Source organism: Gymnoscopelus braueri (assembly GCF_963280865.1).
Source record: "Gymnoscopelus braueri genome assembly, chromosome: 8".
In the NCBI taxonomy this organism is placed as follows: domain Eukaryota; kingdom Metazoa; phylum Chordata; class Actinopteri; order Myctophiformes; family Myctophidae; genus Gymnoscopelus; species Gymnoscopelus braueri.
This window is the reverse complement of record NC_137609.1, coordinates 23,953,180-23,977,335: the sequence shown is the minus strand read 5'-3', so window position 1 is coordinate 23,977,335 and position 24,156 is coordinate 23,953,180. Positions and strand designations below refer to the sequence as shown.

General features: G+C 40.4%; 1 protein-coding gene across 2 annotated transcripts in view; it reads left to right on the top strand.

Annotated features, from left to right (window-relative positions):
• Positions 1-24,156, top strand: part of tspoap1 (TSPO associated protein 1) — a 78,063-nt gene that overhangs the window by 13,337 nt on the left and 40,570 nt on the right. For both annotated transcript variants that reach the window (XM_080434870.1, XM_080434869.1), the window contains exons 2-5: positions 12,563-12,670; positions 13,861-13,989; positions 14,791-14,967; positions 17,088-17,279. In XM_080434870.1, coding sequence (XP_080290996.1) covers positions 12,563-12,670; positions 13,861-13,989; positions 14,791-14,967; positions 17,088-17,279 — 606 coding nt within the window. The remainder of the gene's footprint in view (positions 1-12,562; positions 12,671-13,860; positions 13,990-14,790; positions 14,968-17,087; positions 17,280-24,156) is intronic.

The following is a 24,156-nucleotide window of genomic DNA, read 5'->3' as shown; positions in this document are numbered from 1 at the left end:
GTGCTTTATTTTATATTGTCATTATACTGTACTGTAGGTCAGACTTAGCACTAGGCTTTAACATGTTAATAAGGTAGCAGTGGTTTAGGAATACCATTACCAAGAATAGCCCTGGTGAGCAGAATATATATTTATTCAATTCCTTAGTGCACCTCTATTTCTGGCTTACATTTAAGAAAAAAGTAGCTTGTCAATGTCAGTCTAGTCTGCAAAATGCAATTACATGAATTATGCACCCCTATTAAACAATGTTATTTCTCAACCTGGACATTTCAGTCAGAGCTATACAGTAGTTAACAGTTCACTACAATATATCACAAATGTGTTCCTGTTTTGGGATTCCACTGTGCAATCTCTAATACTTTTGAATACAGTACTGTACTTCTTCATTAATAATTTAATAATGTTAATGCAAAAAAATATATGGCTTGAGTTAAGTATTTACATATTGCATTGCAAAGCACAAATGGGACAGGTCTGTGTAGGTAGATAAGGCCTTTTTCATTGAATGTGTCTCTCTGATACTTATCTTGACAAAGCCCTGTGCTGCTGCTGTTTCTCCTCTTTATGATGACAGAAATGCTGAAGGCAGACACTCACTTCTCAACCATTTTAAACAATTCTGCTACTAGACCACAAATTAAGTTGTAGCTGATGTGAACGTGGGGGGTTGAAGGGGCTGCATGCATATTCAATTCAATTTGACAAGATTAAGGTTCATATCCTTTTGAAGCTGTCGGGGTTCGGTCTGTGGAGGGTGATTGGCAGGGGGTTGGGTACAAATCATCTCCGCCACACTGTCTCCCTTCTATCCATTTTTTTTCTGCTGACATTGCATTATATGGAATAATTTGGTGACCCCTTGTACTCTCCGTTTTTTTGTCTCTTAAAAGGCCAGATGTCCTCTGCATGTATGACACCTTATTAAGCCCCATGATGTTTGGGTAAATAGGATATGTGCAGGCTATGAGATGATGAGGCAGACAGCTTGCAGGGCTAATGTGGGTTTTAATTACTGCGCTGGAGGGCCGATGACAGAAAGGCATTGTTAGGGTGAGTCTGACACAGCCTACAGGCCTATAACGGGTACAGGTTTTACAGCATGAGTTGTGACATTTAATATTAATTATTACTTTAATACTACTTTGGCCGGTGACCCAAAGGTCAACAGGCGCTACCATGCTACCTTTGTGCAACTCATCCACACAATTGTAATTTTTAACAACCTCGTCCAGATGATATAAGGAGAAGAAATGGCAGGAGTGTTAGATGCTAGAGGGCATAAAGGAGGTGTTTTTGGTATACTATGCAACCAGCCATGATGAATGCAGGATGGGATTGAGGAGACACTTAGGAGTGCTCTGGTTCATGACTTATATATGAGTGTATGGGGAGAGCAGCTTTTATTATGGTGTCCAGAGCCGACAGTAAGCTTTCTGTTGTGCTTTCTACAGTATTTGTTTCCACATCCATGTTTTGTTCTAAGGATTCTTCTCTGCTTTGTCTTGGACCGCTATAGATCTGACCCATGTTAATCCTTTATGGAACTTAAACAGTGTAATAGGCATCATGGTTTAGACACACATTTCTATCTTTTAATCATAGTAATGGGACCATTAAATTACCAATTTTTAATCTAATGGACATTTTACTCAATTGTATTGTAACGCAGACAGACATACTGTATGCAGTGCATCAACATGAGATGTGTAATTGTGATATACTGTATCATGATATGATGATATGTGCATAAACAGAGGTGTGTTTGACAAACATAGCTATAGGTGGTGGAGAAAAGTCTCCAAAAAGCCTGGATGAATGTGGGAGATGAGGTATAGTAGATGTAAATAGATGAATTCCGTGATCTTTATGACTTTACGTCAAAGGGGCGGACGCGGTACACCATTCCAGCACTAGCAGGCCAGTTCAGGAAACCTCATAAGAAACACACTGATTAAACATGGTTTAATGGACACAGGGAGGCATTGATTTTGCACAGTCTTAACGCCTCACTGGTGTCATAATAGCATTTAGTAAACGCTTTAGTGGAGGGCAGCTTTTCCCCGTCTATTGAAATTATTTATTTATTCATTTATTTTTTTAAATAATAAATAAATAATGTGTGTGTGTAGGGGGTGTATCCAATGTGTTTTTGAAGGATGGTACTCCCTTTACTGCCAGGAGCAGACGGTGCCCGCGGGTTAATTATAGGATGTTTCCAGATGCAGCAGATTGCCTCGTTCATTGTAGTCCATTAAGCCTTGTTGCCAAGTGAGACTGTGTCTGAGACTGCTGTCTCGCCAAATTCCCCAATGCTTTTCTTTTTTTTTTTACCAAAAAATCACCTGAAATGCACAGAATGCCCACAGCTACCCTCAGGAAGGAGTATTTTCTTGATTTGTTATTTCAAATGCACTCACATTGATAATGTCTGGATGAATGAGTATGAGTAGTTTGCTACGGTGAAATTTTCACATTCATCATTGATATTGAGTGACTACAGTTCATTGTCCTAATAGTTATGTTTTGTCATTTCCCTTTCTCATATAAAGTTTTATTTCTTCATCTCCCCATTACTCCACATAACAATTCTTGTTTTGGTCTTCCTCTACTTTGTGGCAATAAATTACCTACAATGCAAATCTCAGCTGGATACAAAACAGAAGCTGACCTAGATAATTTGAAAGAACAAAGAGTAATTTAGCCTACTCTTGTCGCAGATTTCTGTCTTGTAATTTTCATCATATTGCTGCAGATTTTATGTAAGTGAAGTTTTGACCGTACTATCATCCTCCTATCGCCATTACTTTGTCAAAACCGTCCAGTTTACTTCATACTAAAAACTAAATGTACTTGTAAATGTTGGTATTATTCACAGTTTGGGGGTCTATCTATTATCTGTCAAAATCACTTATTTTCCAATATAACTCACTATATATGCCTGCCTATATTTCATCCCACTCAACATCTTTACGTTGAGTTTATTGTCCTTCAGTAGGGGCCCTTTAAGTTGGATAATGGACCTGAGCTGCAACTGTACTTGGTACACTCTTTTTTCACTCCACACCAAAATGTAATCTCTTCGCCAGAAATGGCCAATCTACTAGCTCACAACGTTGTGAGCTTGTAGATCAGCTATTTTTGCAAATGTAGGGATGCTGGTTAAGTGGTTAAGTGATCGGTGGATGTGTGAACATGTTTTACATGCAGGCTTTAATGTTAAATCCATTTACAATTTTACGTTGTAACACTCTTAAGAGGTTCAGCTGATCCTAATGGAAAGGGAAAAATATTAGAGACTGAGACAATGAAAAGCTGACCTAGATCACATAAATGTTTCTCACAGTACTGAGCATCCCACGCACTAACACAATGCCCAGGCGAGAGCAGAGCATTGATCACCATGGTTGTTGACTTATTTTTGGGCGGTGAAACCGCCCCTATATGTGAGGTTTGGACATCGACATTCGCTGCACTGTGATTGGCCACCATTGTACCCCCCCCACCCATTGTACCCCCCCAACCCTGCGCTGTGATTGGCCTTTTTTTTTTGATTGGCCTTTTCTTTTCTGAGCCTTTATTGACAGGTACTGTACAGTGGAGAAAGGCAGGAAACATGGAGAGAGATGATAGGGGAGTGACATGTAGCAAGCAAATGGTCCAGATGAATGGGAATCGAACCAGGCACTCGCTGTCAGGCATTAGAGCCCATGTGGTATGCGTCCACACCTATACCTACAGTATACACACTCAGGTCAACCCATGTTGTTTACTTCTTAAGCACATGGCAAGTTTCAGCTTCAGTCAACCAAGTTTCATAATGGTCTATTTTTTGTCAGATCAATGTATGACTGAGACAAGAGAGGGAGCAATGGAGGGGCTAGTATTGGGCCCACAATATTCTGGCAGTATAATAAGGGCGTCATATCTGCCCTGCTAACGTAGCCGGCCCTCTGTGAAAGCACACTAGTATAAGAGAGAGGAAGTGACTGAATTCTAAACAATGTCTGGCCTTGAGTAGACCTGGCTGCCTGCAGCCTTTAGAGGTGAGTGGCAGGCATGACCATAGCTTGTGTCTGGAATGTAGAAACTCAGTTACAGCTCATGCCTAATTGAAGGGCACTACTACAGTAACAATTACAAGGCGTGGAGGGACACTCAAAGATCATTAGAATGAGAATGGTGGCTGGCAGTGGCTGAGTTCACCCTGGGTGTCCTGCTGCTGAGGTGATTCATTGGGCTTTAGTGTAGTAGTCCTAGAGAGCCAGGGCAATGAGAGCAGTTGACTCCTGTAACCACGATGGCAGTGTGTTCTAGATTTTTTGGAGGGTATACTATAACAATTCCCTCCCAGTTCCTCCCACACGCACAGCACGCACGCGCGTATAATTAATTAATGTAAAAAAATTGCTCCGCGCGCATTTCTGCTCCGCACAAACTCGGCCAGGCCCACTCAGGCCCAGTTTCACAGTAACACTGAGTACACTTACATGCTTTGTACTGATTTTCTACTGTTTCTAATGTTAATCACCCTGTAACTCAACCACTTCGGAGCTGCTTTTAGCCTTGGATGCTTTTTTTTGTATTACCATAGAAGTGCAAGGATTGTTATAAATAAATGCTGGTTAGGCTTATCAGATATAATTATAGCAGTGTTAACAGCGAGCATTCATGTATCTATTACAGAATAGTATTAACTTGGCATTGAAGACACAAACTGTATTGAAGATTCAAGATTTTGCTGTGCTATGATGCTCAATTATGAATACTAATGAAGTACTCAATTCAGTGACCTACGTTCAATGAAGTGAATGGCAGGTCGTTGAAATGTGTGAATTCCTTCGCCAGTAGCCATTAATTATCACCCCAAGAACAATAGCCACACACATGATAAGCCTTCACCTCAGAGTTAGACAAGTCAGATGGTCAGACCACATTCTTGCTGTTTGTATTGCTGCGCCCCCCAGCCCACTGAGCCCAGCCACTCCTGGGTGCAGCGTATCAACATATCAGATACGCCGTTTCGAACTGTTTTTGGATGTATACGGTGGCGACAGAAAAAATCTGCAGGCCATACTGCGTATACAGCGTACCACGGTACCATGGACATTTTAAGTGTTATCTTTGATGTGTCGCTAATCACTCACCATCATTGAAATGGACGTTGCGTTATTCCAGAGAGTCCCGTGTCATGCAGTCTGGCGACCCCCTCCGTGGCATAATGGGAGCCCGTGTAAGAGTGAAATTCGTCTATTATAACCGATGCAAAGTTAGTTTTTTCTCTACTACTGCTCATTGTGGAGTCTCATGATACTCAAACATGCACTGAAAGTCGCGCACGAGTTATCGTTCGTGCAGAACTAGACGACGCTGGTTGCTTACTTCTTCCACAGAACCTGGCGTCTGTGGAAGAAGTAAGCAACCAGCATCATCTTGTTCCATCTTCCTGCCCTTATTTTCATGGCGTTTTAAGGGAAGCGCTTCTGGCACAGCAGCACAGCACCACAGCAGCGTCTCCAAGGATCCCCATTGCCCAATAATAGGCTTTTATTGGGCATACTTTTGACCCCCTTTTGATACAAAATAAAGTCAGGAGGATAATAATAATAGTAAGATGGGCCATTACTATGGCATTAAAACAAATAATAAAAAACTATTCGACTAGTACCAACAAGGTCGACTAGTGGTTATACTAGTCGAAAAAGCCCTATATCAAACACACTGGCTCTTTCAAAACAGCCCTAAAAACTCATCTTTCTGGAGGCCATAAGAGGAGGTAGTACCAGTTTCCCTGTAGACAGACGACCCCCCCCCCCCTTTTTTTGTATATATATTTTTTATTTTTCATGATGCTTTTTTTGTACATACTGTAGTGGTATTTTTTCTCTGTTTTTTTATGTTGATTTGAACTGTTTGGTTGCTACTATATATGTCTATGAAATTAATTCAAGGTCTTTGGTCGGACCTTTTAGACAAAAGTATTATAAATGTAACTGTGTTGTTTTACATTCTTTTGCCTAATAAAAATTTCAATCAATCAATCAATCAAAACTCCTTAACAGATATTAACACACTAGCTTTGCAGACAGGTGTCACAGGTCTCCCTTAACCCATTCAATCCGGGAAAGCATATGTGTCATTTTTTTTATTTTAGCTGATTAGCTGATATATAGAGCAACTTAAGTGGGTTTGAATTATACTGAAATAGGCTACAAATATGAAGTAACAAGAGTCTCACCGTGAACAATCCTCAAATATAAATATGAAGTGTTTGTGAGCTAAAGAAGCTACTGTATTGTCCATCCACTATACGCTAAAATAGAGACACAGCGAGTAGATATTTGATGGTCGGACGTCACCGCTGCACAACTCACTGTCGCTCGTGGTACGCGAGGACAGTCTAATTGAGACATGTCTTTTAATGACTTTCTCTCGTGTTGCTGTATGTCAGGATGGGGTGTAATCCTTCACCGGCCTTACAGTCGTTTAATCATGACTTCAAGGGATAACACAAAGCATCATGAAGGTAGAGTGAAATTCGTCTATTATAACCGATGCAAAGTTAGTTTTTTCTCTACTACTGCTCATTGTGGAGTCTCATGATACTCAAACATGCACTGAAAGTCGCGCACGAGTTATCGTTCGTGCAGAACTAGACGACATTGGTTGCTTACTTCTTCCACAGAACCTGGCGTCTGTGGAAGAAGTAAGCAACCAGCATCATTTTGTTCCATCTTCCTGCCCTTATTTTCATGGCGTTTTAAGGGAAGCGCTTCTGGCACAGCAGCACAGCACCCCAGCAGGAGGATAATAATAATAGTAAGATGGGCCATTACTATGGCATTAAAACAAATAATAAAAAACTATTCGACTAGTACCAACAAGGTCGACTAGTGGTTATACTAGTCAAAGTGGTTATACTAGTCGAAAAAGCCCTATATCAAACACACTGGCTCTTTCAAAACAGCCCTAAAAACTCATCTTTCTGGAGGCCATAAGAGGAGGTAGTACCAGTTTCCCTGTAGACAGACGACCCCCCCCCCCTTTTTTTTTATATATATTTTTTATTTTTCATGATGCTTTTTTTGTACATACTGTAGTGGTATTTTTTCTCTGTTTTTTTATGTTGATTTGAACTGTTTGGTTGCTACTATATATGTCTATGAAATTAATTCAAGGACCCCAACGGAAACAAGTCCGCAAGGACTTCTTTGGTCGGATCTTTTAGACAAAAGTATTATAAATGTAACTGTGTTGTTTTACATTCTTTTGCCTAATACAAATTTCAATCAATCAATCAATCAAAACTCCTTAACAGATATTAACACACTAGCTTTGCAGACAGGTGTCACAGGTCTCCCTTAACCCATTCAATCCGGGAAAGCATATGTGTCATTTTTTTTATTTTAGCTGATTAGCTGATATATAGAGCAACTTAAGTGGGTTTGAATTATACTGAAATAGGCTACAAATATGAAGTAACAAGAGTCTCACCGTGAACAATCCTCAAATATAAATATGAAGTGTTTGTGAGCTAAAGAAGCTACTGTATTGTCCATCCACTATACGCTAAAATAGAGACACAGCGAGTAGATATTTGATGGTCGGACGTCACCGCTGCACAACTCACTGTCGCTCGTGGTACGCGAGGACAGTCTAATTGAGACATGTCTTTTAATGACTTTCTCTCGTGTTGCTGTATGTCAGGATGGGGTGTAATCCTTCACCGGCCTTACAGTCGTTTAATCATGACTTCAAGGGATAACACAAAGCATCATGAAGGTAGAGTGAAATTCGTCTATTATAACCGATGCAAAGTTAGTTTTTTCTCTACTACTGCTCATTGTGGAGTCTCATGATACTCAAACATGCACTGAAAGTCGCGCACGAGTTATCGTTCGTGCAGAACTAGACGACACTGGTTGCTTACTTCTTCCACAGAACCTGGCGTCTGTGGAAGAAGTAAGGAACCAGCATCATCTTGTTCCATCTTCCTGCCCTTATTTTCATGGCGTTTTAAGGGAAGCGCTTCTGGCACAGCAGCACAGCACCACAGCAGGAGGATAATAATAATAGTAAGATGGGCCATTACTATGGCATTAAAACAAATAATAAAAAACTATTCGACTAGTACCAACAAGGTCGACTAGTGGTTATACTAGTCAAAGTGGTTATACTAGTCGAAAAAGCCCTATATCAAACACACTGGCTCTTTCAAAACAGCCCTAAAAACTCATCTTTCTGGAGGCCATAAGAGGAGGTAGTACCAGTTTCCCTGTAGACAGACGACCCCCCCCCCCCCCTTTTTTTTTATATATATTTTTTATTTTTCATGATGCTTTTTTTGTACATACTGTAGTGGTATTTTTTCTCTGTTTTTTTATGTTGATTTGAACTGTTTGGTTGCTACTATATATGTCTATGAAATTAATTCAAGGACCCCAACGGAAACAAGTCCGCAAGGACTTCTTTGGTCGGATCTTTTAGACAAAAGTATTATAAATGTAACTGTGTTGTTTTACATTCTTTTGCCTAATAAAAATTTCAATCAATCAATCAATCAAAACTCCTTAACAGATATTAACACACTAGCTTTGCAGACAGGTGTCACAGGTCTCCCTTAACCCATTCAATCCGGGAAAGCATATGTCATTTTTTTTATTTTAGCTGATTAGCTGATATATAGAGCAACTTAAGTGGGTTTGAATTATACTGAAATAGGCTACAAATATGAAGTAACAAGAGTCTCACCGTGAACATTCCTCAAATATAAATATGAAGTGTTTGTGAGCTAAAGAAGCTACTGTATTGTCCATCCACTATACGCTAAAATAGAGACACAGCGAGTAGATATTTGATGGTCGGACGTCACCGCTGCACAACTCACTGTCGCTCGTGGTACGCGAGGACAGTCTAATTGAGACATGTCTTTTAATGACTTTTTCTCTCGTGTTGCTGTATGTCAGGATGGGGTGTAATCCTTCACCGGCCTTACAGTCGTTTAATCATGACTTCAAGGGATAACACAAAGCATCATGAAGGTAGAGTAATCAAAAATATTGATTGATTGTCATCTTTATTTAAGAAAAATCATATATTTGTATATATCTGCCAAAAGGATAAAACAATAAAAGCTCAAGAGCTTATTTCCATTGTGGTCCTTGGAGTGTAAGTGTGTGTGTGTGTGTGTGTGTGTGTGTGTGTGTGTGTGTAAAGCCTAGTACACACCAAGCTGACATTGGGCCACCAATAAGCGTCTGTGGACGAAAATCAAGAATGTCTGGTGGGTACATGGCTGCGTCACTGTGTGATAATGAGGTGTCAATCGACCCTGAAGCACCATCGGCATCACCTGTCAATAACAGTGGGTAGAGAGCGAGAGGTGGCGGAGAGGGGGTAGAACCCTCTGGTAGGCTGTTTAGCCATGTTCAGCCAGACCGTAGCATTCTCAGTATATCTGAAAAGGGACATGTTTCAGTTAAAGGTAGGGTAAGTGGTTTCCTTTGGTTAAAATGAGTGTTAAATAGCTCTATATTCTGATAGTAATCATTGCTATAGAGTGTTCAGTAACTGGGGTGGAGACCCCAGTTACTCTCTCTCCAGCTCTTTATTAAACAGAAAATGCCTTTTCAGGTTAGGATACCAATTTTATCCAACCAGGATAGAGAACTCAGTTAGGATACAGATTAAACAAGTGAAATTGGAAGTGATAACTCAAAGAAATGAGCAGACAAAATGATAAATGGGTACTCTCTCCTGATTGGCTGAAATTTTGTCACCTACCTGAAAGTATATTTTCTGTTTATCAAAGAGCTGGAGAGAGAGTGAAACTCCTGTTACTGAACAAACGCTCTATAGCAATGATTACTATCAGAATGTAGTGCTTTAACCTTTTAACAAAAAAACGTTTTGTTCTTTTTTTAAAAATATCACTTACCCTACCTTACCCTACCTTACCCTTTTTAAAGTAGCATGTTCACATTTTTATATATTAGCATTTTGACAAAGATACAAAAATTATGATTATTCATATTCACATTATTATTACTAGTCCATACCCGTGGGGGGATATGCTATGATCTGGCAACCCGGGAGCCAGCGAACACGAAAACGCTAATAAACAGCTGACAATGGTCAATGGCTGTGTGCAAATTCAGATCAATTGCTCCAGCCACTGAGGAGAACCGGGCTCACCACGCTTTTGGCCTCACCACGATTTTGGCCTCACCACCCTCACAGAGCTTTGTCGAATTATAGGAGGATTACCGTGGTTCTGTCATGGTATACGCTTTTCCCGGTCTTAATGGGTTAATTAACTAGTAAAGGTTTTATGAATATACAAACTGGTCTTTACTGCTGTTTCCAGATCTGGAATTTGACGCAAATGCTTGTAATGTGATGAAGTGAAGTATCATAATCAGAACGCTTGTGCTATAATTTACAGTGAGACATAAAATATCTTATCTTAATGTGTGCATCAGCTCAGGTTCATTGCTCATTGTTGCTCAGGGGGAATACAGGGATGACCCCGCTCAGGGGTTGTTCAAATGATTATTTGCATGCTGACTCACTGCCTGCATTGATGAGAGATGCACTTTAAAGAAGCATCCAGTCGTAGTGCTTTCAGGCCATGCTTTGTTCCACTAATTTAGGTTGTAAGGGACGTTCCTTAGAGAATTCATCCATTTTGGGAAACTGCGGTGGGCCTGTCCGTCACTCACAGATTAAGGCACCATTATGTCTTGAGTTGACAGGGGAAGCACTGTCAACTCAAAATAATCCACCAAATATTTGGATAAAATATGTAAATGTATATTGTTATACAGTACATGTGCATTTCAGCATTTATGGTCCAGATTTGTTTAGGCTACTTTTGCCTACACATTTCTCCCCCCTTGCTTTAGTCTGTTAAAATATTGTGTTACTTTATGATTTCTTGGGCCCTCTGGTGTAGTATGTACCCTACCATCCCTCGCTTCAGAGAGGCTCTCTGGTCATTCATTACCAACACAATAGTCTTGCAGTAGGAGCCTCAGCTGCAGAGCAAGTCAACAGCTGGTCATTAGTGTTGACTTTAGGTATCATAAAATAAATACCTCCAGGGACCCCCCATATACCAAATCATCAACCGTCATCATGGCAACACAACCATTCCTAGATCTAATGCAGTGAAATCCTCAGAGTTCATTTAACTTTCAGCTTTCTTTTTATTATCATTATAATAATTATCATTGTGATATTACTTCAACACTGTTTTAGTTGGTATTTTATTATGATGGAAAGGCATCTCAAGAGCATTGAGAAATCGTATAGAAAATGAGGTTTCACTGGCGTTTCACACAATGACATAATATAGAAATATTGTATTATTGTATACTGTTCGCTATCTGTGCTTGTGCGCAAAAACAATCACGGCAACATTCCCTCTCATTTCCCACTTCTCCTTACGATATGTGTCTCCAGTTACTGGACAGAGGTCCATTCAGACATGTACTTTAGTCAGTCTGACTACAGATCAGCTGAGAGAGCATCTGCTTTCTCAACAGTTACCAATTTCACATGAGCAAATCTCTGCCTCTGGGCAAAGTCAGTGTTGGTGACTATGCTGTTGAATAATTGCCACACCGAGGACACCCACCCCAAACACCCCCCCCCCCCCCCCCCGCTCACCTCCAGCTTATCTTTTTACCCTCTCTGTCCATCTGTTCTCTCCGCCATGAATGCACTCTGCCAGGTCTGGTGCCCAGCCATTCTCACTCACCCTTCTGGGTCCATTTAGCGCATCCCAAACACACCAGGGTGATAAACATTTCCATCCAGAAGACCAAGAGATTGAACATTCTCAGATATCTTTTAACCAAGTTCCTTCCAGATGGACAGTAATGTCCTGGTGTGAGGTGTTGTCTGTTGTTCAGCCTAGTGGTTGCCTCCATATCAGTCTGTTTAATGTACCCAGTGTGTGTGTGGTGCATTGAACGTCACTCTGAATGCACACACAAATAACACACTTGTTTTAGGAGCCATAATAAATAGAGTGGGACTGAAATCAAGTCAGTAAATTCCTAAAACTCCTATATGCATTGCAAGGTCTGCGAAACATCATGACAACTGGTTGAATTCAAGAATTGGTTTAGGAGGGCACTTTGGGTGAAGATAATTATACAGCTTCTTTTTACTACTGCCTGATGTGTATAATCACTGTCTTTACTGTGTATCTCTCAATGCACTTTTCTTTTCCTGCAATGCCGTCAGAGCAGAGACCTCTCCCTCTGGCTCCTAAGTGCTGAGTTAGTGAAGGATGAGAGGTATTCATTGGTGGGCTGTTTAAGCAATCTTAATGAAAAGGCTATTCAGTTGCCTGTCATCTGTCACTCAACATTAGAAAGTGAAACTGTGACTGACAACTGAGCAGAGAATGGCTCTTTTAGTGGGTTGGAGACACTACATTTTAGCACCAAAGCTCAAAACGGTATGAACAGTTGCAGCACTTCATTCCATTCGCTCCTAGCCAAAAAGACTCACTAATGTATCTGTGTTTATTTTTCTCCTGCTTGTTTCCCAGAATGGTACTGACTACGGGTTCCTGGTGCATCAGAACTCTGAGCTCCTACGAGGCCTCAGTGAGCTCGAGAGAACCTGTGCCACTCTGAGGGAGGAGAATGGCCTGCTGGTAAGACTCCAAAATGTAGGACAAGTCTGTGTCCTGGGCTCCAAAGTAGGCCAGATATGTGCGAAAATTGAAATAGATACCTGCAAAATACTTAGATGGATGGCCCAAATGCTGAAATGTACCCTGTAGGGATGGGCGGTATCCATGTTTTCATACCGCCAAGCAGTTCCCAAATTTGACCCGAGTACACAGCATTACCGGCTAAAGGAGGGGGGCTGGAGGGAGCCATCTTTACACACCTCAGTTCATCAAATTTTCTGCTGACTGAAGTTTACACAGTATTTAATATATTTCCTTTCACAAAATGTAGGCCATAGTACTATATTGATGAATACCATTGTAACATGTTGTCTAACAATAAGCACAGTATACAGAAATTCACTTGTATTGACATTACCCTCACTGGGTTTTCCTTGCAAAAATCCTACATTTAATATAATCAGGAAGAAACATGTTGTACTTGAACTGTTAAAGTCATCATTTGAGAAATTAGACGTTTGCCTGGGACCCAAGCTAGTGAAAATAGCAGATCTATTTCTCGCTTCGCACCACGTAGTGAGCTTGTAGATCTGCTATTTTCACTTAGCCTGGTAAACCCTCCCTCCGGAAATCTCATTTGTAATTTATTTCAAATCAAATGGAAATGAGATTTTCCGGAGGGAGGGTTTACCAGGCAAATTTTCACTACCTCTTAAACTTTTTTTAAAATGTATTTATGGAAATGATTAGATGTTTTCATTTTATTCTGAATTGTTTTTAATTGATGAAAAGTTGTGGTTTTTTTGTTTAAACTTCTAAAAATCTTTTGAAATAATATATTGTCCACGACCCAAACATGGGTCCTGACCCACTGGGAAACAGTGCTGTAAACCCACCACATTAGAGATGATACAACAGTAGGAATCCAGACCTGGTGCTAATGTATACCTAAGGCACAGAGAGCTTTTTGGAATCCCTTTCTTGTGTGTTTGTACTATCTGGGAGTCTCTTTATTTAGGTTTAACTGTGTTAAGGTAAGGCTAATGCATACGCGTTTGCATGTCAGAAATGACATACCACATACGTGTTGAATCAGTTGAAAATACTTAATTCTTGTCCGCCGATGGATGGGGTCATACGACCAAGTATAAAGCCTTTAGCTGTTGCTGCAGGCCCTGACAGATGTTGCTGTTTGTCTCCTGTGTGTGCAGCGCAAGAGCAGCGCTCCAGAGACGGAGGAGAAGGTCAGGCGGTTAAGGAGGAAGAACACGGAGCTGGCTGTTCTTGCCAAGAGACTGGAAGAGAGGGCTCGCAAACTGCAGGAGGCCAACCTGAAAGTGGTATGCTGTACATACTGTAGTGTACACAATGCCTTGGACTTGGGAACGCAGCTACGTTACTGCTTTGCACAGCATGCTGTCATCCCATCGGGCCAAATGATGGGAAGGACTCATTAACAAGCGCCAGTGTCCAAATCACCATAATGTCTAGTAATGAGCCGAGTGGAATAGTTCATCAGCAAATGATGAATGGGAGTCATTGTTTAAAAGAAAATGCAATTAGCCCTTTGAACAGTGTGGGTAATCACTAAGACTGGTCATGAGAACACAAAAGATTTAACTTTGGTATAGTTTTCAGCAGGGGAAATTTTATTCAAGCGCTTCCATGAGGTTTGTTAACAGGTTAGCCGGTTAGTTATGTGATGTTACACATGATAATATTGTACAAATTCAATACATGCAGTATGTCATGTCTTTGTCATTGCACTCTATCCCAGGAGATGCCACTTGGAATGCTACCATACATTAGTTATAATTATTTAACATAGTCCTTGTTACTTCACTTCACTACACTTATAGAGATACACCGTAATACTTAAAACAACCTGCAAGTGCCATAGTCTTTTTGGGCAACTGTACACACACCTACTACCATTTCTTAAACTCACAGTTCACTCACTTGCTTTGGAATTCATACACCAGGGAAGGTGCTGACCTACAATAATAAATAATGTCACTAATCATCGTGACCTTTGACTGCCTCTCATGGGTGTATGTATAAAGCTATTATTTTCATTTCATAACCTAAACCTATAATGTAATCTCTGCTGACACATAAGTCCTGCGTGCTCTGCTGCGCAGGTCAACTCCCCATCGTTGATGAGGCCAGGGTCAGTGGAGCAATACAAGAGGGCCTTTGCTCGCCAGCGAGCCCGTGACCTAGCCCAGCACGCCGATACACTGCTGTACAAGGACAAGGAGATCGCTGCCCTGCAGCAGGAATGCAGAGAGCTGGAGGCACGGCTTGGCACCACAAAGGTACCAGCAATATCATTGCAACCTCATGCTTCATGTGTATAGTCCGTCATATGGAAGTGTCGGGGCCGAAAATAGCAGATCTACAACCTCGCAACATGTCATGTGACAACGGACTATAATTGTAAAATTGTAAATTGAGAAAATCTCAACTTTGACACTTTTACACAGAACGTCAAGCCAATCGGAGTGAGCTGTGCTCTGAAGTATGCGTGGAGTGGGCATCTACACTTGACTACTGTACAGAAGTAGTGAATATTGATATCGTTTTAAACTAGTATCAGTACTATAGCAGTTGTAAAAGATTGAGCAACTTCATGCCTATTTATTGTCTAAAATGAATAGATTTACAATCAAGCTGCCAGAGACTTGCATCAAGCGTCTGTACTTCTCCCTACCGCTGAGATTCACCAGCCGGACGCATTGCTGGCTCTGATCCACTTGGACCACCGGAGCTCTCACTAGGCGTGGGTTAGGCACACACTCGACACCACTTGAGATGAACAGTATGGAAGTAAGCGTGGAGTAGGCATACAAGTGACACCACAGAATAGACTATATGGAAGTAGCGAATAAATGTTGATTGCAAAGTTTTAAACTTGCAGCTGTAGATGTAAGAAGAACTAACTACATGGCCTATTTGTTGCATAAAGTTAACACTTTACCTGCCAATCACGAGTATAACCGTTGATGAAAAATACACCCGTTTACTGCCAAAAAAATCCATCCACGAGTATAGCCGTTTTTCTTTTTTTTTTCTTTTTTTTTTTTTTTGGTCTTTTTTTTTTCAATTTATCCACACAGAACCAGAGATATCACGATCCAAAGATTTCTAGCTCCATTCACTCCTTGGTTAACTTATTACTTTAAAATCATGTATCTCGGCTCCTAAAAAATTTAAAATTAAACACTGGCACTGGGGGAAGTAAAATAAAAAAAACCCTCTGGCAGGGAATGTGTTAATAGGTTGTTTTGCTCAGACCACCAGAGCTCTCGCTGGAGCACAACTCGCTTATTTACGAAGGTGTCACTCATGATATACTGTAGACAGACAGAGAAACGAAACAACATAAAGATATCCCCATTATTTTGGGTAGACAGCAGGGACAGCCAGGCTGCGGAGTCCAGAGTGGGAGAAGTACATATGTTCGATGCTCGTCTCTGGCAGCTTGTTGGAAACGATTAATTGATTTTAGCCCATGTAGTTGCTCAATCTGGAATATTTAAAAACTTTATCAATATTCGCTACTTCCATACACTATTCGCTACTTTCTTCACCTCAGTAGCAGCAGACACATGTTGACACATGGTGATAAGCTGTCACTCATAACTTTGGTAATGCTCAATTTATTGCATTTTGCAAAAACATTCGCTTGACACTGCTGGTGTGAATTCAGCATAAGCCTGTATTAAAATTAGCATCATTGCTAATGTCTACATGAAAGTGAGGTGCAGGCTGCCTCTCTGTTTTTACCAGCGGGGCTGTGACCCAAGAGCTGATTTCCCTGAACACCTGTCAGGTTTATTACTGAGAGGTGCTACAGTCTTACAGTACAGTAGCTGTGCACTGAGCAGATGGGAGTGTTTGTGTTGTTTAACGCTTAATGTTACGTGTTATTATGTCAACACTAGACAACGTTCAGAGGCAGATTGTTGTGACTTCCACTACTACAATAAAGCTGATCCAATCATGGAAATGCTATTTTCGGTAACACATGACCCAGATTAATTTAGATCTACAGTACAGGTATATGCCATGCCTTTAGACTGTGGATGGGACTGATTTACAGAATACAACATTCAACATTTTAATACAAAATATAAATAAACTGGTACTGCCAATTTCAGACCACTGCACACAGACTGGGATCATTGTGCCTAGTGTTTCTAGTATCTGGTGCTGTGACAACTCCAAACTAACATTTAACAACTGAAAGACAACTACCTTACTACATGCACATGCAGGACTTACTTGCAATATTGCAGAACATAATTTCAGTAGACGGCAGACAAAGCCCATATTTAATGAGGAACTACTATATAATGTTGCTATTAATTTAGCGGTAAATAAAGCAGTAAATTGATGGAGGTGTTACTTTCTGACTGTCTCTGTGGCTCTATAGGGCTCCCCCGTCCCATCTGCTAAGCAGCAATTTGAGAAGTTCCTGAGAGAGTCCCAGAGGGAAGTGTTGCGACTTCAGAGGCAGCTGTCGGTCACCTCATCCCATGAGCAGCACAACAGAAGCCCTGGGGTCCCTGGGGGGACAGAGAAGGCTGCGGACATCAAGATGGAAGAGGGAGGAGAGAAAGTACAGGTACCTGGCTCTATCCAGCTCTACTCTGACCCCTGTTGGTGATCAAGTTCAAGTCATTTGGTCAAGTCCCTTCATGCACACCAAAACTACGAGCAAAGATGAGTCTGCTAGATTCCTTAATTGTAGATTATTCTGTTGCAAACAAAATCTCTAAACGGCTGAATTCACATTCCTTGATATGAGAATTTTTTAATACTAAATGACTGTAGTGTATTAAGGTAGCTCTCCACCGCACCGATGTTGGCGGCAGTAAGTGTTGGAAAGTGCCTGTTGACGAAAATCTGCTGTTGAATGAGCGGTGGGTACGCTGTCGCGTCGGGTCGCAAGTTGTAGGGAAGCGTCGAAAACCGACCGTCGGCTAGCAGCGGGCTTGTTTCCATAGGCTATTTTTAGCACCATAGTAGCCATCTGTCGGTGTCGGCTCTCAGGTGCATTCAGCAACTTTTGTTCACACCTTCCGACTGATCTCCCGACTTCAGTCGACTACCAGTCTGTAGTAGTTTAGTGGAGAGCTAACTTTATGGCTTTAGTGTCCAGGTTCAAACAGTAGAGTTACGAAAATAGTGAACATGAAGCGTGATGACATGGCACACCTTGTTTGAGTTTATGTCTGTAAACAGGGCAAACTGATGGACTAGATCATGTATGTTAACCAAAGGGGTGGATGGTCTTAGTACTACAGTTGGGATTACGTTTTGTCAGTTAATGTGGAATTTGCTCTGCTGGGATTTTTGTCTTTAAAAAAGACAAAGCTTAGCTTGTTTACACTGGCATGGATGCTGTTTTGCAGTGTTATATAATGGCTTGCAGTTAGAGCTGATACTAATCTGCCACAAGCCTTAATGAGATGATTCCCTGTCTTGAACTTGGGCCTGATCAAGATAAAGTCACATACTCTGGTATTTAATTCTGGTCCTCTACATCTAATTCTTAGAAGTAGTTTCAGTTTTCTCCACTGTAGGTATGGAGTGATGACTTTACGGTCAGTGATCAAATATTTCACAAATATGAACAATTTAGTAAATGCAGCCTACTGTTGGTTTTATTTGTGTTAGTAAACCTCAAAGAGCATCTTCAACAAGGGAAAGTGGCTTCTCTGCAATTCACTGAAATTCATTGTAGAATTAATTCAGTAGCATCAATTCAGTTACTAATGGGTTTCAATGTTCGTCATTTTAAAGTGCATATCTTATTTCACCTTAAGTTTTTGTGTGAAACGTATTACTCCTTTTGAAGCTTAAATGAGAATGCTTGTTCGGGTAATCTGTTGTTTGCAGGACACACACATAGGCAAACACAAACCAACTGTGACTCGCACACACCCAGAAAGGGGCCATGCTCTAATCCCCTCTAACAACAGAATGGTACAGTCCAGTAATCCGCTCTCTGTTGCTGTGGCAGCGGGGAGAGGGTTTTGGGTGGTAGGTAAGACTCTAACCGCAACAGAGACTTTTATAGCTCGCCCTGCACTGGATAACTAGGGGCCAAAGGAAGCCTTGACATTGCCACAGATCACAGAAGAAGGGGTAGGTCATTATTTATGCACCTCTGTTTCTACATTTGGATGTCAGTGGTCCTGTGTAGGCTATTTGTTTAATCTTGTACAGTATGTGTCTGTTTAATCTTGTACTGTATGTGTCTGCTTACATGTCAGACTGAACCAGTGCAGGGTTGCTACTACAGTACATACTGGAGATGCAGTATAAGAAACAGTGCAATGGGAAATGCAGAGTACAGGAGAATTGGCTAAATGCATTGGTTTTATGTTTGGGGCAGATGTGTCATAAATGACAGAATTATTTCTGAAGAGATTATATGCATGTTCACGTCCTGCACGCCACGGGTCAGTCCATTGCTATAGCAAGGTGCAATATGAATAACGGCTAAATATGCGTATTTCTTTGCAAGTTGTTGCTGTTATTTTTCAATTCTCATTTCAATAAATGCTGGCAAGTCCAATTCCAGCCTACATTTTCTTGCAAATTAAAGGGACATGACATGAACAAGGCCTAGTCAAGGACAGCATGACAAACCCCTTTGATCAAAGCGTTTGATTGACGGATATCGATATGCTCTATATTAAAAAAGAAAATCAACGGCCAGGCCAATCCATTAAGGTGCTTTTAAAAGAAGTGATCCAGTTACCCGTTTCAGTAGTCTGCGGGGATTACACCAATGTGCTTATGGCATTCAGGGCCTGCTGAATGGGATCTGACCCTGCTTTAGTATGCACAGGCCCAGGCTGTACTTGATCCTTTAGCAAGCATGGACCACACTGATGTGAAGTATACACAATATTACTGCAAAGTGGAAAGGGTGTGCAAGCGGACATTACCCATGTTGTTAACCTGTGAGCAAGGACCATGTCTGATAAAAATGATGTGCATGCTCTGCTGTCTTGTGAACAGATGAAGGCAGATTTTAAATGTAGCATCTTGACATTGCCTCAGTAGAAGAGCAAGGCTGTAGCCTTAGCAAGCCAGTTGTTATACAACATGTGTGCAATCTTTGTATAATAAACCTTATAATAGACCGATGAGCTCATTCCTCACATGCTTACTAAACATGTATGCTTACTTGCAATCTCCAATTCACATAGATTACTGGACTGAGTGTTAGTTTGTTTTGACACGATTAACTCTTCGGTTATAAGCAGACATGCAGAAACATATTTTATCTGTTCAAATGAACACGTATTATGTTATACAGTATGTATTTAACCAACAGAATTTATATCAGAAGTCATTGGCAGTTCCAGAATTAAACACTGGCTAGAAATATGTTACAAGCTTAAACAGTAGTCAACAGTGTTGTCACTGTTGACAATACTTGGCACACCTAAATCTGACCCACCCATTATTAATTTTATCAGATGCTACAATCTCATTGTTTGCATCACAGTGTACAGTACTATAAGCCCAGCCTTATGCAGACTGCTATGTTTCTACCCTCCTTTACATCTTTACCTGAACAGAAAAGTTCACCCTCAAATTCACCTTAGGGGTTCATGCCCGGCCGGAGCCTTCCTCAGCATAATGGATCGTGCCCCTTTTTAAAGGGCAAGACCACTTTGGTAGAAGTTTGGGTTGTGTAGTTACCTTGCCTTGCCATGATGTAACAACAAAGGTGGGCAAGAAATAAAAAATAATTTCTCCCATTTACTAGAAATTGATAATTTGAAATATGCTCCTCATTGACTTAAATTGTACAGAGAAGAGGCTCAGGAGGAGCTCTTTTAGCCCTGATTCTGACAGTATGGAACATCACCAAACCCAGTTCAGTTCTTTTTTTTTTTTTTAGAAATGTCAACTTCGTATTGATTTTGCTATTCTTATTAGGACCTGGACTGGATCCGAGGATCTGGATCCGGATCTTGAAATAGTAAAATCAACAGGAAGTTGACATTTTATATTAAAAAAACAGTACTGGGTTTGGTGATGTTCTATACTGTCAGAATCAGCTTTGTTTGTGTTCGTTTACGGGCTAAAAGAGCCAGCATCAGAGTGGTCCTGCCATAGAATGTAAGTCAATGAGAAGCATATTTTGAATTATCAATTTCTAGTCAATGGAGAAATTATTTTAGGTGTTTTGCCCACAATTGGAGTTACATCATGGCAAGGTAACTACACAACCCAAATCTCTACTACTGTGGTCTTGCCCTTTAACCTGTCTTTTCCGTATTAGTAAAGACAGTAAGATTCAAGATGTTTAATTATAGCTTAGGACTTTGCGCTTTCTTTTTGTTTGTTTTTTCTTTTTTTCAGTTTGTGTGTATGTGTGTACACTACACTAGTGGTTCTCAACCTTTTTGGGCCGTGACCCCCCAAAATAATCATGTTTGAACTGGGGATCCCCCACCCTGACAAGCACTTGGAAATGGAATGTAGGAGTTGAGGCATTACAATTAGTTTCACTCGGTTTCACAGATACAAATTTGCGAGGCGTTATGAGCTTGTAGATCAGCTATTTTCAAAATGTTGCTTCTTTGTTATATTATTTGACAATGTGGCCAATGTTTGACCAGTAGTATTGTATAAAAAGTTCTTAAATTGTCACCGTCATCTGGGGACCGCCCTAAAATGGTATGGGGACCCCCCAGGGGGTCCTGACCCACAGGTTGAGAACCACTGCGCTACACTACAGTTATATATAGTGTCTGTGTGTTCGTATGTCACTATTTAAAATATGTGGGCCTATTTCCTGGATGTAACATCTGTGTAACAGCTATTACTTATTTTCTGGCTTTAACAACTATCACATTCAGAGTCCTGTATGGACAGTAATGAGAGTATTTATGTTTACTATTGTATTCTACCATTTAATTAGAATAATTTCCTCCCACGATTTTGAATCACAATTATTATATGATTTCAATTATTTGAGATAGTTGCAGTTATTTAGCATATTTAATTTTCTAAAATAGCAGATCTACAAGCTCCCAATGCTTATATGTTCCTATGTTCAATGCCAAAAACACAAATCGTTAATCGTTAAATTATTTGTACGACAATGAATTGTCAACTCAAACCTCAAAACACCACAACAGTAATCTTGGAATTATTAATGCAAAGTAATACTAAGCATAGGTCAACTGAAACTCCGATACTGTATGCTCAATCTGGTGATAAATTGTATGACTATTTTGATAATGCGGCTAATTAAAATACATGACAGTAGTATTGTAAAATATATAAACCAACTTTTTACTATGATTTAAGGCATGGGTTCCCAAACTTTTCAGCCCGTGACCCCAAAATAAGGGGGCCATTGACTCGCGACCCCACCCAAACCTGGAGGTAATTTATGCACATAAACTTGCACGTTCGGTGCGCATTTAAAATGTATTAAAATTGTAAAATTTACTATTTGTAATCATTTTAGGTTGTATTTCATCCATTCTGTTGAATTTAAATTAAAAAAATATATATATATATATATTTTTTTTTTTTGTTTATGACCCAAAATAATTTCGCGACCCCACCGTCAGTCTCCCGCGACCCCAAGTGGGGTCGCGACCCCAGCTTTGGGAACCCCTGATTTAAGGAATACTTCCCCATTTTCAACTTTCTTCCTTGGTCCTCACTAATGGTCATACTATACCATGGCACCATTTCCATCTATAATACTAATAATACATTTGATTTGTATTGCACTTTTCATTCAAACAACATAATGATCAAACATATAGGGGCTGTGGTCCAGGGCTGTGACAGTTCAGAACCTGCCTACCAATGACCTCATTAAGTATCATTTATAGTCGGATGTAAGGAGACGTAACGAGTGCCGACGCTCCTTACGTTGTTGGTTTTGTCTCCCCCTCCGTCACCTGCGGCTCCAGGATTTCCTTCCGTGCGATCAACATTCACCGTCAAGCCGACGTGTACGTTCACTACGTTGCCTGTAGTACCATTGGCGCCCGTTGGCAGTATAAGGAAAGAAAGTTTTCCTCTGGCCCTCTTTCTCCAAAAAAAGACCATTACTTAGACCAATTACTTAGACCAACGGGTCCGTCGATCCACGGTCTGTGACAAAATGAACCCAGCCATTCCCTAAAGTTAAACACACACACACAAATAATATAGCACAGTGCAGTAGGGGTCGAAACTCACGTTTTGTAGACAACCATTGTTTTTGTCTAGTTTGTGTCTTTTATTGCGTTGTTTTGGCTTTTGTGAGAGAAATAAGCAACCAGGTCTATGAAAACAAGCCCAAAAGAATCGACTAGGCCACATCACATGAAAATAGCAGATCTACAATATATGTTTGAGAATCACTGGTTTAAATAATAATTGGCCCAAATAAGCAACTACACTTCAGAAACAAGCCCAAATAAAAACGCAACCACCAAAGTTTGTTTACAAGCAACTTTACAGAAAAATAAGCCCAAAGTCGCTTATAATAAGCGGACATTGCAACACTTTTAGCTCGCAACTGCCATCTAGTGGATTAATAGGTGTATGACGCCTCAACGTCATAATTCGAACGGATTTAACGTGCGCGACCATGCATGTGTCCATAAAGAACGCAAGACATCCCTCACCCCCTGACGCACGTTAAAGACCCATCTAGGGACTTTGAACGGCCCTTCAGTGGGGATTCCAAGCTAATGGAAACTGCAGCCTTTCACAATCTGGAAAGTTAGAATGCTGAAATAGAAGCCGGTGTTTTCATACTGTAGGCACATTTCAGTCCACCTATGAGACACAGACCTTTGACTAGTGTGTAGACAGAAATGACACTATCCCATAGTGAGTATTACTGAGAACCATACACGTACTGTATATGAAGATGATGTAGAAAAAAAGGCAAAATCTTCCTTATGCAATGGTATGAAATGGTTGCTTGTTGAATTTAAGTGAGTATAGTATGCTGTGTCTTCCACTGTTCCATGAGTGCCAGCATCCACTGAACTTTGTTCTGAGCACCTTCATACAGTATATGGTATATTCTAATGGTGATTTATTGAAAAAGTGATGTTGATCTTTGGTAGAAACTTGTGTTGTATAGCTAAGGCCTTTTTTATTTGTATTTTGTATTTATACGTTATTTAATCAGGGTAATACCCCCTTTTCAAGTGGGCACTGGCAAGAAGGCAGCCTACATAAACATTACATAAACATCACATTAAAACAAATAAAAACAAGAATACAAAAATAATATACATTGTCAGAGATGACTGACCTGATAATTCATACAATAAACAGTGATATGTGAGGAATGAATTGTTTGCTACAAATCATAAAGCAGCACAATATAGTGTGTCTCATGTATGAAGTTGTGATTCTGGGGCATTCATGTATAAAATATCACCGTAATCCAATACACAGTAGGCAAAAAAAGTAGCTGCCAAACAACAACAACGAAAAAAAAACAGCAT